This window comes from Phyllosticta capitalensis, assembly GCF_038381095.1.
Source record: "Phyllosticta capitalensis strain CBS 128856 chromosome Unknown BKA78scaffold_6, whole genome shotgun sequence".
NCBI classification, from domain to species: domain Eukaryota; kingdom Fungi; phylum Ascomycota; class Dothideomycetes; order Botryosphaeriales; family Phyllostictaceae; genus Phyllosticta; species Phyllosticta capitalensis.
The window spans coordinates 2,232,388-2,248,069 of NW_027117444.1; the positions used below are offsets into that span (position 1 = coordinate 2,232,388).

The 15,682-nt window shown below is 53.7% G+C and overlaps 6 protein-coding genes across 6 annotated transcripts; 3 read left to right on the forward strand and 3 right to left on the reverse strand.

Annotated features, from left to right (window-relative positions):
- Positions 1-255: 255 nt before the first annotated feature.
- BKA78DRAFT_156856 (Glucanosyltransferase-domain-containing protein) lies at positions 256-2,323 on the forward strand. Its single transcript, XM_066883034.1, has 6 exons — positions 256-541; positions 605-616; positions 664-733; positions 790-1,100; positions 1,273-1,619; positions 1,667-2,323. Exons 1-6 carry the CDS (start codon positions 415-417, stop codon positions 2,090-2,092), a joined length of 1,293 nt encoding a protein of 430 aa, XP_066743781.1. The 5' UTR covers positions 256-414; the 3' UTR covers positions 2,093-2,323.
- A 1,234-nt stretch (positions 2,324-3,557) lies between these two features.
- BKA78DRAFT_344689 (heterokaryon incompatibility protein-domain-containing protein) lies at positions 3,558-6,350 on the forward strand (the record flags this gene model as incomplete). Its single annotated transcript, XM_066890466.1, has 2 exons — positions 3,558-4,513; positions 4,570-6,350. The coding sequence occupies exons 1-2, from the start codon at positions 3,688-3,690 to the stop codon at positions 6,348-6,350; spliced, it is 2,607 nt and encodes an 868-aa protein (XP_066743782.1). The 5' UTR covers positions 3,558-3,687.
- Positions 6,351-6,941: 591 nt separating this feature from the next.
- BKA78DRAFT_344690 (uncharacterized protein) lies at positions 6,942-10,525 on the reverse strand (the record flags this gene model as incomplete). Its single annotated transcript, XM_066890467.1, has 1 exon — positions 6,942-10,525. The coding sequence occupies exon 1, from the start codon at positions 10,473-10,475 to the stop codon at positions 6,942-6,944; it is 3,534 nt and encodes a 1,177-aa protein (XP_066743783.1). The 5' UTR covers positions 10,476-10,525.
- Positions 10,526-10,648: 123 nt separating this feature from the next.
- On the reverse strand, positions 10,649-12,825 carry BKA78DRAFT_317630 (major facilitator superfamily domain-containing protein). The gene has a single exon (XM_066888733.1). It carries the CDS (start codon positions 12,558-12,560, stop codon positions 10,824-10,826), a length of 1,737 nt encoding a protein of 578 aa, XP_066743784.1. The 5' UTR covers positions 12,561-12,825; the 3' UTR covers positions 10,649-10,823.
- Positions 12,826-13,544: 719 nt separating this feature from the next.
- On the forward strand, positions 13,545-14,547 carry BKA78DRAFT_353939 (S-adenosyl-L-methionine-dependent methyltransferase; the record flags this gene model as incomplete). The annotated part of the gene is made up of 2 exons (XM_066891637.1): positions 13,545-14,090; positions 14,152-14,547. 2 exons carry the CDS (start codon positions 13,545-13,547, stop codon positions 14,545-14,547), a joined length of 942 nt encoding a protein of 313 aa, XP_066743785.1.
- An 18-nt stretch (positions 14,548-14,565) lies between these two features.
- Positions 14,566-15,589, reverse strand: BKA78DRAFT_156900 (uncharacterized protein). The gene has a single exon (XM_066883035.1). It carries the CDS (start codon positions 15,543-15,545, stop codon positions 14,583-14,585), a length of 963 nt encoding a protein of 320 aa, XP_066743786.1. The 5' UTR covers positions 15,546-15,589; the 3' UTR covers positions 14,566-14,582.
- Positions 15,590-15,682: the final 93 nt, after the last annotated feature.

Here is a 15,682-nt window from a genome sequence, read left to right on the forward strand (position 1 = left end):
GGAGCGTTGAGGCAGACGGGATCTAACCGCATCAAGAAGTGGGAGGATACTATCTTGTGCCCGGCTCCTCCCCGGTACCGTGCCCCCCTACCATGAAGCCTCGCTCCTCGTGCGACTACCTTGATTAAAATCCGCGCGCCAGACGGCCACGGCTCCACTCCCTCTCTTTCTTCCTTTCCCCCGCCTCTCTTTCCTCTCAACTCTTCACCCTCCTCGCTCGTTCAGAGTAGCGTCGTCGTCGTTGCTGGCTTGCTTTGTCGCCGGCACCCTTCGTTCGTTTTTCCTCCAAAAAAACAAATCAATCGCTTGCCCTCTGCTGTTGTCTCTGGTCCCACCTCCAGGCCGCGCGTCGACCACCACCGCTTGTCCATCCTCCGCACGGAATTGCCAATCTCCCCCGCAAAACTTAGAGTCATGCGCTCGTCCTTTTACGCTGCTGCTGTGGCAGCTGCTGCGGCTACTGCTGTCGATGCCATTGCTACCATTGGAATCAAGGGAAACAAGTTCTTTACGAGCGATGGCGATCAATTCTTCATCAAGGGTGAGTTTCGGTGTGTGGTGGGCTTGAAGAGATTCGAAGGAGGCTGACGTTTGACTTGCTTAGGAGTTGCATACCGTATGTATCCAGTGCCCCAAGAGCCAACCTATTCTAATGATTCAAAGAACTGCTCCCCGAGGACCCATTGCTCAATGCTACTCAGTGCAAGCTCGACGCCGAGTTGATGTCCGAACTGTGTGTTATCCAATTACTCCATGTCCAGCCCACGCAACCACCTAACAAACCCCCAGCGGCGCCAACGCCATCCGCGTCTACCATGTCGACGCGAGTGGCGACCACAAGGACTGCATGAGCACCTTTGCCGACAATGGCATCTACCTCTTCGTCGACCTCGAGACATTCAACACCGCCATTGACCAGAACTCGCCCCACTGGAACAAGACCCAGCTCGACGCCTACGAGGCCGTCATGGATGAGTTCCAGAACTACGACAACACGGCCGGCTTCTTTGTTGGAAACGAGGTCTTGACGACGGGCAATGGTTCGGTTGCGGCTCCGTATGTCAAGGCTGCTGCGAGGGACGTCAAGGCGTACCGTGACCGTAAGTATTTTTGAATCTCATTTGGGCAATACAGGGCGTCACCTGTTCCAATGTTTTCCTAGTCGCCTCGGAAAGCTGGCTGTGGCCAAGGAAAATTGCAGGAGATGGAAAGCATTCGGCCCCTGACCACCAACCCAGAAATCTCATGGTCCAGCTACTAACAGACAAACAGAGAAGAACTACCGCGACATTCCCGTTGGATACTCGGCTGCCGACATTTCCACCCTGCGTCCCATGCTGCAAAACTACATGGCCTGCTCGTCCAACAGCTCCGAGAACCTCGACTTCTTCTCCCTCAACGCCTACGAGTGGTGCGGCGACAGCAGCTACACGACCAGTGGCTACAGTCAGCTACAAACCAATGCCTCGTCTTACGACATTCCCATCTTCTTCAGCGAGACTGGTTGCAACACCGTTAAGCCCCGCACCTTTGGCGACCAAGCCGCTATCTTCTCTGACGAAATGATTGACACCTGGTCCGGTGCTATAATCTATGAGTGGATTGAAGAAGCCAATGATGCAAGTGAATCTGTGCAATTTACGATGCTCTTACTAACGAAAATTAGTATGGTCTCGTCTCTTACGGCGCAAAAGTCGACGCTACAGCCTCAGGGGCTCCCCAGGACGGCTACCCGCGCTCCGGCAAGCCCACGCCCGTCTCCCCCGACTTCTCCAACCTGAAGAGCCAGTGGGCAACCCTCACTCCCACCGGCGTCAAGAAATCCGCATACACGCCGTCCCTCTCGGCCCCCGAATGCCCGGGCTTCACGTCGGACGTGTGGGAAGTCAACGGCGCGGTAGCGCTCCCCACGCTCGGCCAGACGTTCGACGCGGCCGTCCGCTCGAGCATCACGGCCGGCGGCACGGGCACCAAGACGGGCACCGCGGCCAGCAGCGCCACCAAGACGGGAGCGGCCAAGCCGGCCAACGAGGTCAGGAAGATGGGCGTCGGTCTGGCGGGTGTCATGGTTGGCGCTTTTGTTTACTTGTAGTAGTGGACGAGGTAGACTCTGCCGACACGACTGCTGCTGCGTGCCTACCCTAGGTACACAGGACGGGCACTTTTTCTCTAAGCTAAAAGTTTTCTCCCTGTTTCTTGATGACCGTTTTTCCCTACGAAAGTCGTCGTTTGTACTGTACGTTTTTGTGGTGCTGGATGGATGGGTCAGACGGGTAGATGTGTTTTGTCTTGCATGAGGGTACATAGGTGCATATTTGGATAGCGAAATTAGCGGATTATGATTGCGTCGTTGCGGGTTTTGTGGGTTTGATTATGATGGCTCCTTGAGCACGCCGTCACTTTTTCTGACATGGTAGGGCCGCGACGGTGGACTGCAGTGGAGGCGCCAATTCCCAGGCAGATATTTAGGCAGGTAGGTAGCTGAGCAGGTTGGCAGGGCATGATGGGAGGCTCTCAAAAGCTCCATACACGCCAGGCAGCCATCCATGTCCCTCTATGCCACCTTGTACGAGCTTGAACTTGTAGTTTGAATAGCCAACGTACATGCAGTCTTTGAGCCTTGATTATTCAAGGTACTTGAATGCGCTCTACAGTAAGTAGGTAGGCAAAGACGACGTCTTGTATTGTGCATTACGCACACACGCAGGTCTTGCTTGACTCTATTCGACTCGACTCGATTCGATTTGATTACGTTTGATGTTATTGGTGGTGGGTGGTGGGTGGTGGTCTCGACTTTGAACTGAAGTGAGCAGTGTGTGTTTTGCATATGTGGCGGGGTAGGGTGGCTGTGGATGGCCGGTTGGATTGCTAGTGGGCGCGCTGGCTGGGTACATGTATACTGGATGTGGGCATTGCAACTATATAAATACATAGGAATATGTCAGTGTGTAGTTCATAGATACGCTCTAAGTAGCACAGCTCAAGTGTTTTGAGTAGCTTGGGAATTTTTCAACCGAGAGGAAAGTGTACGTGTGTGGATAGTCTTGTTGACATAGTAGAAGGTGGGGTGCTGGGGAGTGGTCTGCTGGGTGTTGTGCTAGATGTGTTATTAAAGAGTCCAGGAACTCTATATTCAAAAGGGAATGGAAGATAAGTGTTGAGGCTGAAAGATGACCAACACATCTCCAAGGCTGAGTCTCACAGCCTTGTTATCGATGCAAGTACTTGACCTGCAGATGAGCACTGGCGAAGCGCGACGCAGTATGCAATCAGGCTATCAGATTCAGCCTAGTCAATAAATCTTTGCAGTCCCTGCAACAGCGGGCTCGGCCTTTAATGGTGAAGAGTTTCGCCACGAGAAAAGTAAGCGGCCGGTGACTTCCAAAATAGGAAAGGGTGGTGACTGAATGCAGTCTTCTGGAGAATGACCAATCTTTGGCCAATGATCGGGTACGTATGAAGCAGTAGAGACATCGGCACTTAGAGCCACGTTGGGCAGAGAGTGTGGAGAGTTGAAAAAATGATTGGGTCCCACTTCAGCCCCCAATTCGGCGTTGCTTTATCTTCACCCGACATCTCAACCTTGCTCAAAAGCGACAGACTTTTTGATTTGCACGAGCAAAGTCGGGGATTTGGGCGTGTAGCGTTACCAGAACAGCAGACTCAACTTCTCGCAGCGTCGTCAACATGGCGAGGCTGCTCCGTCAATATGTCTCGACCCAGAATGGACCTTCGGCGCGTAGCAGCGAAGGCGATCTGCTCATCGACCTGGCACATTTGGATGAAGGAACATACGACGGTTCGAGTGCAGTATTCGACCCAGATCCACCCGTTGGCCGCCATCCGCTCACTCGTGCGCAACTATACACAATTCACGCTCTACCAATCGATGAAAGTCGCTCTATCCGTGTTCTTGATCTCGATGCGGCACCCAGAAGATACATAGTCGGTCGCAGCAAAGAAGCACCTCTCGCAGCAAAACTTCGCGTCGTCTCGCTTGCTACGAGTCCACAGTTCACAGCCCTTTCGTACGTCTGGGGAACGGATTCGCCAGACATGAACGTGGACTACATAACCATTGATGGGAGCTGCCGCCTGAAAATTACACCAAATTGTCGCAAGGCGCTGACGGCACTTCGAAATAAGTTTGGCGCCATAACGATATGGGTCGACGCCATTTGCATCAACCAGCAGGACATTGAAGAGAGGTCGCGACAAGTCCAACTGATGGAGGAAATCTACAGCTGGGCTAAATGCACATATGTGTGGATGGGATCAGGGGATATACGAGTGCACCGCGCGATAAGCTGTTTGAATGAACAGGGCAAACGCTGCTTGACGGATGAAATCGCATGGTTCTCTGATGGGTCCAAGCGAGGAAAGCTGAGACTGGGGTGGGCGATTGCGACCACAATTTTCTTGTCTGCTCTATTTCGACCGGTCCGATGGATATCGTTCCTTGGAAAGAAAACGCTCGAGCACGATTCGCCCAGTGCTTTTGATGAAAGTATAGGTGAGTAAAATCCCCCCTGCGTCCGATGGAGATACTGACTAGTCTTTCGTGACCAGCAAAGTTTCGAAAGATCTGTGGCTTCTCCGAGGGCTTCAGCGCCGTTGACATGGATGCTTTCTTCGGTCAAACCTGGTTCCAAAGAGTGTGGACATTCCAAGAGTTCATACTTTCCGAGAGTCTCGTTCTCGTGTACGATGACATCACCATCAGCCACAGGCGACTGATGGGTGCCATCGAGCGAATCCACCATCGTTTCGGCTCACACGTTCCTTGGAACGTCTCGGCTCAGTATGAAAATCTCGTCACGATATGGATGTATATCAACCGCCCAACTCATTGGAACAATGTGAATGAGCCTATCCGAAAGAAGCTGCCTAAGGGAACTAGCTTAACCGCATACCAGCAGAAAGCATTCGATCAGTTCTTCGGAAAATATTGGGTAAACATAATGCTGTATACCCTGCATCAAACTATCTTTGTACTAACCCTTACATGCGTGTTCATGGTGCCGGTCCTCGAAGGTGCCGGCCTGTGGTCCTTTAATCCCCTTCTGGGTTCTATTTACATGATCGTCTTTGGTGTATTTCCACTTTGGTACACCTGGTGGTTTGACAGGATTGCAGACGGCTGGGAAAAAAGAGTCGGCACAAGTATCCGGTTCGGCATCATGAGAAGCTCGCTAGACGCGAAGACTATCTACCTGAGCGGCATTATACATGCAATACGAAACCGCGACGTTACAAATCCACTCGATCGCTCGTATGCCGTGCATGGTGTACTTAGCCGTCTCAACATCACACTCAGCAGACCAGACTACACAAAAAGTCGTGGGCGCGTCTATCAGGACCTTCTAACAAACTTGGTGCGATGGAACGCGAAAATGGTCAACCTCATCATGGATGCTGGCGCAACACCAAAATTCTCTGATGCACCCTCATGGGTGCCAGACTGGAACGAGGCAAAAGACCATGTGTTCTTCGATCAGGACCGGCTTTACGGTAGAAACGGCCTAGACCCCACTTGGCGGTGGACACCAGTCGTGAAGGTTGAAGGAAACGTGCTTGAGGTATCAGGCGTCTGTGTAGATACGATTGCTTTCAGTTCCGGAAAGTTCGCTGTCGTAAGTAATGACGGTAAAGCAGAGCAAGAGGTGCGGGACCAGACCACCAATTCAATCAGCTTGGCCTACGATGGGAGCAATGAGCCGGATAACCCCACCGCAACCGAAAACGAGCGGGTAAACCAACCGATACAGGATGACGAGTTCGTGGAACCAAGAGGAAAAGCTGGGGCAAATGTCGAATTCGCCAACAAAGATGCTCTCTGGGACGCCCTCTTCAGGCTCGCATCCCGGATCCTCTACGCGCGCCGAGACGCCAACGATTTTTACTGGAGCACAGTCACAGGATTGGAGGGAATGAGCTCGTTCGACAAGGCGTACCGTGTCCTAAGGATCACAGATCCGCGCATCTTGGAATCTTCCCCTGATAATGATGAGGAGCACCGCCAGGCATTTCGCAGACAAGTTGAAAATGACGACGATGGGTTGCTTGTCGTGTCTTTAATGCGAAAATATGTCGACCAAATTTTGTCGGTTGGACGCACCGTCTTTGCCACTAGAGATGGGTATGTGGGAACCGGCCCCACTAGGATTGACCAAGGAGACCGGATCGCGTTAATAGCAGGTGTTGGGGTGCCCATGGTTTTGAGAGAGAATGAGCTAGATCTTGAGGGTAATAAGAGATATATAGTTATCGGTCCGGCAAATATTCCTGGCTATATGAATGGAGAGATTGAAGAGGTTGAAGTGGATTTGGAGACGATTAGTTTGATTTAGTCCAAGGACTAGATTTGGTAATACTCCTTGCAGCCTCTCGTTAATAAAGCCGTCTTGCAACTGCTTTAAGTGATAGCCTGTGAGCAAGAAGTACAGCACATCCCTTTTCGTGCAGTTCATTGGAATCTTAAAGTCTAGAGCTGACGTCAGAAAAGCTCTCTCCAGTTGAGTCGTCGAAAAAGGGGCTTACTTGGCCAGGCCAACTACCGGAAGCCGTCTGGGCGGCAAAGTAGCCTCAGGTTTTGGAATCTGGTCGCGGAATATGAAAAGCTGAGTTACTACCAGCTGATCGTGTTGATCGTAACATGTGGGCCTAATGAACGATCAACGTATGTAGTCTGAATCCGACAGAATGTGTACCGGGCAAAGAGGCAATAGGCCGTTTGAGATCTGGGAAGGAATCTGGAGCTGTCAAGTGTCAACATGCCTTGAGCTATCAAGCGCGATAATGAACCAAAAGAAATCCAACCATGTGGAGAAGTCGAGTCTAATCTTTTGATACAAGCGTCCGCATTTCATTTTCCTCGTCTCCTTACCTCTTTCCTACCCAATTACACATATTTACAGATATAATCCCCTAATGCCCCTCTATCACCACCACCACCAACTCTTCTTCGGCTTCGTATCTTCCTTCTCCTTATCCTTTTTTGTCTCCTCCTCTTTCTTTGGACTCGTTTCTTCTTTTTCGCCATGCTCGCCATCCTTCTTCTCAACCTCTCCAGTCCCACCGTCAGTCTGTTTACTCGCACCTTTTTCGCCATGCTCACCCGAATTCTTCTCCACACTGATCCCCACCTCCTGCAGGAGCTTCTCCGCATCCGCGTCGTTGAGCATCCCGCCGCCTTCTGAGTCCAGGTCTGCAACAGAGCTCTTCGAAGACTCTCCCAACTCGAGGGCTGCGTCCGCAGCGCTCGTCGACTGCGTCTCGGCACCAGCGCTCGCCGACGGCCCCCCCGACGATGGTGCTGCCTCCGCGCTCGCAGACACGTCACCAGATGCCTGCGGTTGCGAACGAGTCTCCGACTTCATCTCGCGCTCCTCGGGCTCGCGGCCAGAAAGCTCGCTGCTCCCAGGCAGGTCGTCTTGATCCATGCGGCGCTCGCGCGAGCGGAAAGCGTTCAGTAGCTCGTCTTTGAGTTGGCGATCCTCGTCTGTCTGTGGGCGTGCTCGGTAAGCAGTTCCACTTGTCGCGCCTTCAGCGGCAGGTTCTCTCGCAGCGGCGTTGACAACGCCCTCGGCAAGGACTTGCAGTTGCTGCACGCTCTTCTCCCATGCGCGACGGCGGCGCTCCTCTTCCGTCTCTTGCTGCTCCTCCTGCTGCAGTCCGACAGGCTCGTCTTGCGACGCCGTGTCTGCGTCGCTGGGCTGTGCGTCGTGGTCCCCTTTGGACGCCGACTTGGATTTCTCCCGGTCCAGCCTCTTCTGCTCCCGCACCATCTTGCGTAATTCTCCCCCGTGCAGCCCCATGTGAAATTTCTTCCGATCCAACCTCCTCTGCTCCCGCACCATCTCGCGGAGTACTCTCTGCTTCTGCACCATGTTCTTTTCTTCAAGGTCCATCGCTGTTTGTTTGGTCATGTCCTCATGATATTTTTTGCGGAATGTATGCTCGTCCAAATCATGTCCGATCATGCGGATGCTCAGCTTGTCATGATTATATCTTTGGATTGGAGGCCCTCCGTCCATCAGCTCCTCTCGGCGCTTCTCCAGCTCCTTATCCCACCCTTCTGCTTTCATTGAAGTGCGGATTTCGCCATTCTTGTCGACGGGGAAGCTAAGGCCAGGAAGCCAGTGCAAGTACGTGACCCCCAAGTCCTCGAGTTCCACGCGTTGCGCCTTGTTGGTCTCATCCACTCTCAACGGTTGAGAGCCCGGGGAAAGGCGGCGGACGCCGGTGATGAGGCTGGACGGCGCACTAACAGTGGACGGCCCGTCCTGATACATCTCCTCGCGCTCTTGTTTCGTCACATATTCTTTGAAGTTCCGTGGCCGCCAGGCCTGCTTCCGGTTGTCCTCGACCGTCAATGAATTAGGATTGAATTTTTCGCCCGGTAACCAGTGGTAGAACACGGTGAACGGGGCGGTAAGAGGCTCACGGTGGTGCGCGAGGTTTTGCCAGCTTGTATTCGGCGTCCAGTGGATCGCCCCAGGCATTTTCCTCTGCAGTCTAGGTCCAGATTCCATGGATTCGCCAGTTTTTGGACTGTTAATGAAGCCAAGGGAGCTTGCCGACCGCCGCAATTCATAGTAGCGTGATCTCCAGTCACCTGGCCCGCCGCCCCGAGAACTGACTTTGGACAGCAGATTGATCAACTCCTTGCTCACGACGCCTGTGTTTCCGTTCTTTGTCCGAGGTTTTTGGACAAGGCGTCTTTCATTGACGACAGCCCTTAATTTGAGATATTGACGCCTCCAAAGGCGATTTTCCTCATCTTGGATCACACTGCGAACAAGCATGTCGCGTGGATCTCTCCCAAGCGGATCCTGTAACTCTTTCTCATCCGGCTGCTCGTCAAATCTCTCCCGAAGCATGCTCACAAGGCCGCTGAATTCACCCGAGACTTTATGATGGTCCGGATTCGACTCAGGCTCGTTTTCGCTGGCAATAGCCTCTTCGTACTTCTCCAAAGCTTCTCTGCTGAAAATGTCTGGCAGTGCGCTGATGTGTTCGTTATGCTCCTGGTTTTCGCGGGCGAGGACTCGGCGGACCGAGGGTTGCAGTTCATTGGTCAAATAAGGTCCCCAATTCTTGAGATAAACAGTGTCGCTAGAAATATTCAACAACCTTTTAGATCTGTTCGGGTACTTGGTGCAATGTCGCCAGTGGACCGTCACGGAGGTCACCAGTGAATTGACAAGCCAGCCATCTTTCACTTCTTTCAGGCTCCATCCCTGCTTCTTCAGCATGGAATTGAACTGCTCCAGGTTGAAGTTGCGGTGCAGGATGACCGTCTCTCGGCACTGTAATGCACCTCCGCCTGGCTTGGTTATGCTGGCAGCAGAAGTGCAAAAGAACTCGGTCTGGCTCACAGCGAGCGTATGGTCTGTTATGCCCCACACTGGAAATGCCATGTTTTCCTCTCCTATGTGTGGCTGCACCAGGTCGTCTGCAATCTGGTTGACCAATGCGGTGACGATCTCGGTGGCTGAGATCTTGAGTTCCGACAGCTGCCGATACTCCATTGTCAGCCATTTCCTTGGTGTTCTGCTCAGGTCCAACACCTGATTATATCTTCCAGTCGAAGGCACCACAAGTCGAGTTGTCCTTTCCCACGAGTCTGAATATCCGAGGTCGTTAGCAGGTTTCGCCGCCGCATCAATCTGCCATTTCCCCATGTACTTTTTTGCCGCCTTTGTCAAAGCCCAGGCCAGGTCGATGTCCCCGTCACCAATGCTCCAAGCCTTAGGTTTTTCGCTCGATTCGCACCATTCACCAGAAGTTCCAATCCGCACGTAGACATATCTGCCGAAGTTGGATAGATGCATGTGCGCCCCGAGCTCGTCTTTCAATTGCATGGCCTCGATGATGAAGGAACGCGCGGCGCGAAAGTCGACGAACTCGAATCCTCGGGAGAGGTATCCCCACTCTTGACGGCTCCATACCGTATATGTACAAAGAGCGACGAGGTCTTCCGAAGAGGTGCGCTGCAACGAGTCTGCTGGCGGGTCGATGTTTGCATCCTGGACATTCCCGGTGTCCGCTGGCAAATCAAAGCTCACTCTGTGCACATCTTCTTTCTCTGTCACCAATTGTTCGTGCTTTTCGGGCTCAAAATACCGCAACCTTTCCCATTGGCTTGGTTTCGGGATGGGTTTACGTTTTCTCTTGCGAGCTTTTTCCTTGCGAGCTTCCTCTCTAGCATCTTCCTCTGGGTCCTCACCCTCGTCCCCGAACCCTCCCCGTATTACCGCGAACCCTTGCGAATCGGATTGTACATCGGTGGAAGCATCGGGTGCACTGTCGAGCGCTGACGCGTGGTCATTTTCGGTCGAGTAGGGCCGGCGAGCAACGGCGGATTTTGGAGTGAAGCGGTGATAGCGGCGCAAGGTCGACGGCGAGGCTAGGCGTCTGGTATGTTGTATGTAGGACGCTTGCGGAGCGTGACTACGCAGAGCAGTGATCATGGCGACATTGTTCGGCGGAGGACGGGTGCATTGGTCGAGTTGACGTTGTCATAGCTTTCGTGGAGAAGTCGGGAAAACGCCCGCCGTGTCGCGCGCCGCAAAGGAAGTGCAACGCCCGCGGGCCGATCCTAGCACCCAGACCATTGTTCCCAAATAGGGAGTACATATACAATGCTATCTCATTCGCAACTTGCCAACGTTGTATTTTGATCTATGTGTAAACAACATGGTATTCCAAAATCACAGTCTATAGGTATTCCATCTATCAATCTCATCCCATGCTGATGCCATCCAAATGCCATGCTTGCTCAAAATGCTCTTCCAAAACGCACAAAATCCCAAATGCTCCTATGCAAACATCTTGTGCCCATCCATACGCTTCCTCCAAACCTCGCCATACTTGGCCATTGCCCAAATACACAGGGTACCCCACACAACAGAAATGACGGCAAGACCAGTAAACAGCCAGCCATCACCAATGGCATCCATGAGCGGCTGCGCGACGACGCTGCCGACGCAGCTGAAGATGTTGCGCACAAAGTTGTTGAGCGCAATGCCATTGCTCGCCTTCTTGGGCATGAACTCGGTCAGCATGGTCGTGACCATGGAGAAGATGAGCATGCTGCCGATGCCAAAGAAGAAGTTTGCCAGCATGGGCACGAACCAGAAGACGCCGTTTTGCGCCGTCCAGCCGTACCACACGAGCGCGCCGGGGAACAGCACGCAGCCCAGCCACGCGTTCTCGCGCATCCGGTCCTCGGGGAGGAAGTGCAGCTTGCCCGTGTCCGGATCGACCCGGTTCTTGCGCCGCGCTTCGCGGTGCATGATGTAGTCGATCCACTTGCCGCCGAAGATGCTCGTGAACATGTATCCCAGCGAGTTGGGAATGTAGAGCAGTCCAACAATGATGGTTGAAAAGTGGTACGGCGCTCCCTTGAACGTCGATTCGACCGAAATGTTGAGCACGTACAGACTGGCAAAGGCCATGGTGGCGTAGCTGACGACGAGGAAGATGGCAGGGAATTGGAGGTACAGAATAATCTCCAATGGGTCGATGAACCAGCGACGTAGCGTCGCTAGATAGTTTTTGGCCTTTTTGGCGCTCTGGTGGGTCGAGATTCTTTGCAAAGTTGGTTTGGCTGGCTCGGACAGTGAGGGCTTTTCCATGCCTCCGACTGACGCCTCAATCTCCTCGGTCGTGTTTGCTCCTGCCAGAGGATCAACCGAGTCCGCCTTTGCAATTGGTTTCCTCCGATGCAGTGTCTCGGGCAAGAGAAAGCAAATAGTCAGCCATACAACACCTCCGTAGATCAACAGAAAGTATTGTGTGCTTCGCCAGCCCAGACCCTGAGCCAAAGCACCTCCTACGATGGGAGCAACAAGAGGACCCATCAGCGGGCCCAGGTAGAAAAATCCCATGCCGCGCCCTCGCTCCTTCACCTCCCACACGTCTGCGATAGTGCCACCACCGACAGCCTGGACGCTGGCCGATGCTCCTCCTGAAAAAACTCGCATGACAATGAGCATGGAGATATTGGTCGACACTGCCGAGAGGACTTGGAAGATTAGATAAAAGGTGAAGGAGATGAGATAGATGTTGCGCCTTCCCAAAGTCTCGGAAAAGGAGCTCCACCACAGCGGAAATATCGACATGGCCAGCATGTAAAACGACACGCTCATGTTTGCAATTGTAGACGTGGTGTTGAGGTCCTTGGTCACGTCACTCAGTGCGGGTAGGAGGATAGAAGATCCCATCGGAGCCGCCGCTCCTGTAAATGCAACCACGGCGGTGATGGTCCATTTGATTTTCCGGCTGTACTCGTACGGGTCCGTGACTTCTGGAATGAGGGCCAGGTTTGCTAAAAGTCCTCGTCGTTCTTTGCGGGGAATCAGAGTGGGGGACCGAGACACTGCGGAGGACCGAGTCGTTGATCGCTGCACGTCTGGAGGGGAATCGTCGTGTTTATCTGATATGGACGAGCTGCTTGATGCTGGCCGGGGTTGCTCCTCTGCGGCTTCGAGGTCGCGGTCTTCCTTTCCTGTAGTCGACGACTCCAACGTGGGCTCCTTCTCGTGGTCGGGCATTGTATGCGGTCTCGTACTTTCAGCAATTGGACTCCAGTCTACGGAACCTCAAGCATCGGAGTGTATAGTTGCGGTCGATTGGTGCAAACTGGGAGCAATCATTCAGCTGATTCTCTCTGGGAGGCCAAGGTATTGTCCAAGACAGAAGTGGTCCAATTCCGTCTGTTGTCTCTTCCCAAGCTCTTTTCTTTGCTTCCGGACACAAAAGAAGCAAAAATTGAGTGGTCCTAAGCGCAGGCCAGGAGAGTAGGCAAGGAAGAGGGGAGCAGCGATAGTATAAGGCCGCAAAGGCCAGGCATCACCAGGTATATTTCCCATGGTTGGGGACGATCCGCGCCACTTGCGGTAGGCCGCAGGACGGTGCATGGTGAGGCGTGATCGAATCAAAGATGAGAAGAGTGAGAAGAGTGCCGATTACCCGCAGTCCGCATGCAAAAGTGGCGGAGAAAATACCTGGTAAGTAAGCACGGCTAAGCACTTTTCTTTATCATTGTTGCTGACCCCCCAGTCCTTGCTCCCGTTCCTAGCTTTCATGATCACTCCTGGGATTTTGGGAGCCGCCAAAATGGTGGTGCAAGTAGCGTTCCTAGCCGACTTGGACTCGCGCCAGGCCAACAATTTTCCATTGCAGGACCATTCTTCGGCAGTTGGACGGGGTCAATTTGAAATGCCGAGGCAAGTGGCAGAACAACGGACTCCGAAAGAATGTGGGTCAGACACGTTGGTTTTTTTGCAGGACGCGAGGGTGTGCTGTGACTCTCAGAGCCGCAGCCACAGGAGCCACCGCCACAACATGACCTCGTCGCGAGTTGCGGCGGTTTGCGATATCGGCCCTTCGGCATCATCTGTTCCATCCATGGCGCCCAGCTGCCGTCATACCTCCTCACCACACGACTTCTCCACCCGCCATTCGCCAACGACGTCGCGGCTTCAAGACACAGCACCACCCCGAGGCAGAGCCATCTTGATAGGAATCTCGCACCCATGACCGACGCTTCCAGTGCCGACCGTCCTACCGACGCCCGCGCCCGCCTTCTGTCGCACTTTGGCTCGACCGCATCCAAGGACCAAGGCGTCAAATGGGACGAGCTGTGGTGCGAGGGGTCGTTCTTGCCTTGGGACAAGGGCTCTCCTAACCCCGCTCTGCGCGACTTGCTCGCCAACAGTCTCCCTTCTCATTGTGTTCCGTCAGAAGCTACTCCGTTGCTTCCGGATCCGGTGGATGGAGAAACTGGACGTCGGCGTCGCGCGCTAGTTCCGGGATGTGGAAAGGGATACGACGTACAATTGCTGGCTGCTGCTGGGTATGAAGCGTGGGGTTTGGAGATCAGCCCTGCGGCTGTTGAAGCAGCGAAACAATGGAGCAAGGAAGCAGAAAGCCGTGGTTTCAAAGACGGATACGAGACGATGAGTGAGAAATGGGGCAGAGGTACTGCAAACTTTGTATGCGGTGACTTCTTCAAAGACGACTGGCTCCAGCAGATAGGTGTCAAGGGTCCAGGTGTATTTGACATAATCTATGATTATACCGTACGTGGTTTCGTTCAGTCCCGAAATTTGAAGCCGGTCATTTGGCTGATGAATTGGGCAGTTTCTGTCTGCGCTGCCACCAGACCTCCGCCCCAAATGGGCACTGCAAATGTCACGGCTCCTGTCCCAAGATTCTCGGGCCGCTCTCGTGTGTGTCGAATTTCCAACCTACAAGCCTCCGACTACCGGCGGTCCTCCGTTTGGCCTGCCGTCCAAGGTGTACGAGCAGCACCTCAGCCGTCCAGGGGAGGAACTGAGGTATCAAGAAGACGGACACATTTTCGAGGAGAAGCAGCAGAGAGGCTCTTTGGAATACGTCCCAATGAACGGCGAAGGGCTTATCCGTGTTGTGCACTACGCACCCCCAAACACCCACGAGATTGGAAAAGGTACGGACATGGTCAGCGTCTGGCGGCATCCAACAAAGGAGGAGTACGACGCTCGCCAGGCGGTGTAGGTCTTGTCCACATAGCGTACGCGGCCTTGGGCATCTTAGGCAACTTTCCTGAGCGAGTTATAGTGCTCTCCCAAGCCGAAGCCGTGCTTGTAGTATGCCAACCAGAGTTCCTTCTGCTCTCCACCTGCATTGCCTTCGTCACCAGGTTCAATGGTGTCAACTCTTCCGTCGGCATGGAGGATCTTGATGTTGACGCCGTAAGTCCTCGCCAGAGCAATAAGCTCCATGTGGCCGCCCCACTCGCCAGTGTCGCGAACCTTGACAACGTACGAGTCCAGCGGCTCCTCGAGGAATGGGACAAAGTCGTCAGCGTGCCCAGAAATCCAGTCGGCAGCGGCCGCCCTCACAACCTTGAAGCCCTCTTGTTTCTTGTCTCCTTCGGCGTTCTGGTCGATCACTGCAGGCTGTATCCGTGGCTTCAAGTCGAGACCTTGGCTGGCCATTTGATCCGCTATCGCACTGTATAGACAGTGACCATCTGCGCGAATGATTTGCTCCTTCAGGCCACGACTTGCAAATTGTTGAAGTAATGATTCGCGCTCCTTCTTCCGCAAGTCGGGCATGGACTGTGCCTCTGCCGCCGCTTCTGCCGCAATTGCTTCTTGTTCCGCAGCACGACGTGCCAGGCGTGCTTTTTGACGATTCCCTTTGCGCTTGGGTCCTTGGTCTTGTGTGTCTGGTGTTGCGGTGCCATCGCTGGCGGGCGGGGTCTCGGAGTTGGACGATAACGAGAGATTCTGCGTTGCAGCTGCGAGGCCGTCATTCTGCTCTACAGATGCATCGGGCTCGAAGGGCTCTTCGGTAGTAGGGCCATCAGTAGCGGTGCCTTCGAGCTCTGCTATCTCCCGCTCTTGCCGCTCCTTGAGCTCCGCTTCTAGTCTCGCGCATTCGTCGTTGACGCCTTTCCGGGTCTTCTTGGTGGCGCCCTTTTTCTTCTGGGTAATTCGTGATTGGAGATCGCGCTGTTCCTTGCGATGTCTTGACTGTAGCTCCTCCATGGCTGGAATGACGTTGATGGATGAAGGCAAAGGGTGCAGTACTCGCTGAAGAAAGTGTCGAGGTGCAGCCACGCCCACCGCCACAATGTCAAGCCACCCGCGAGCCGCCCCGCAGTTCGGGGGCCTGCCAGATTCGA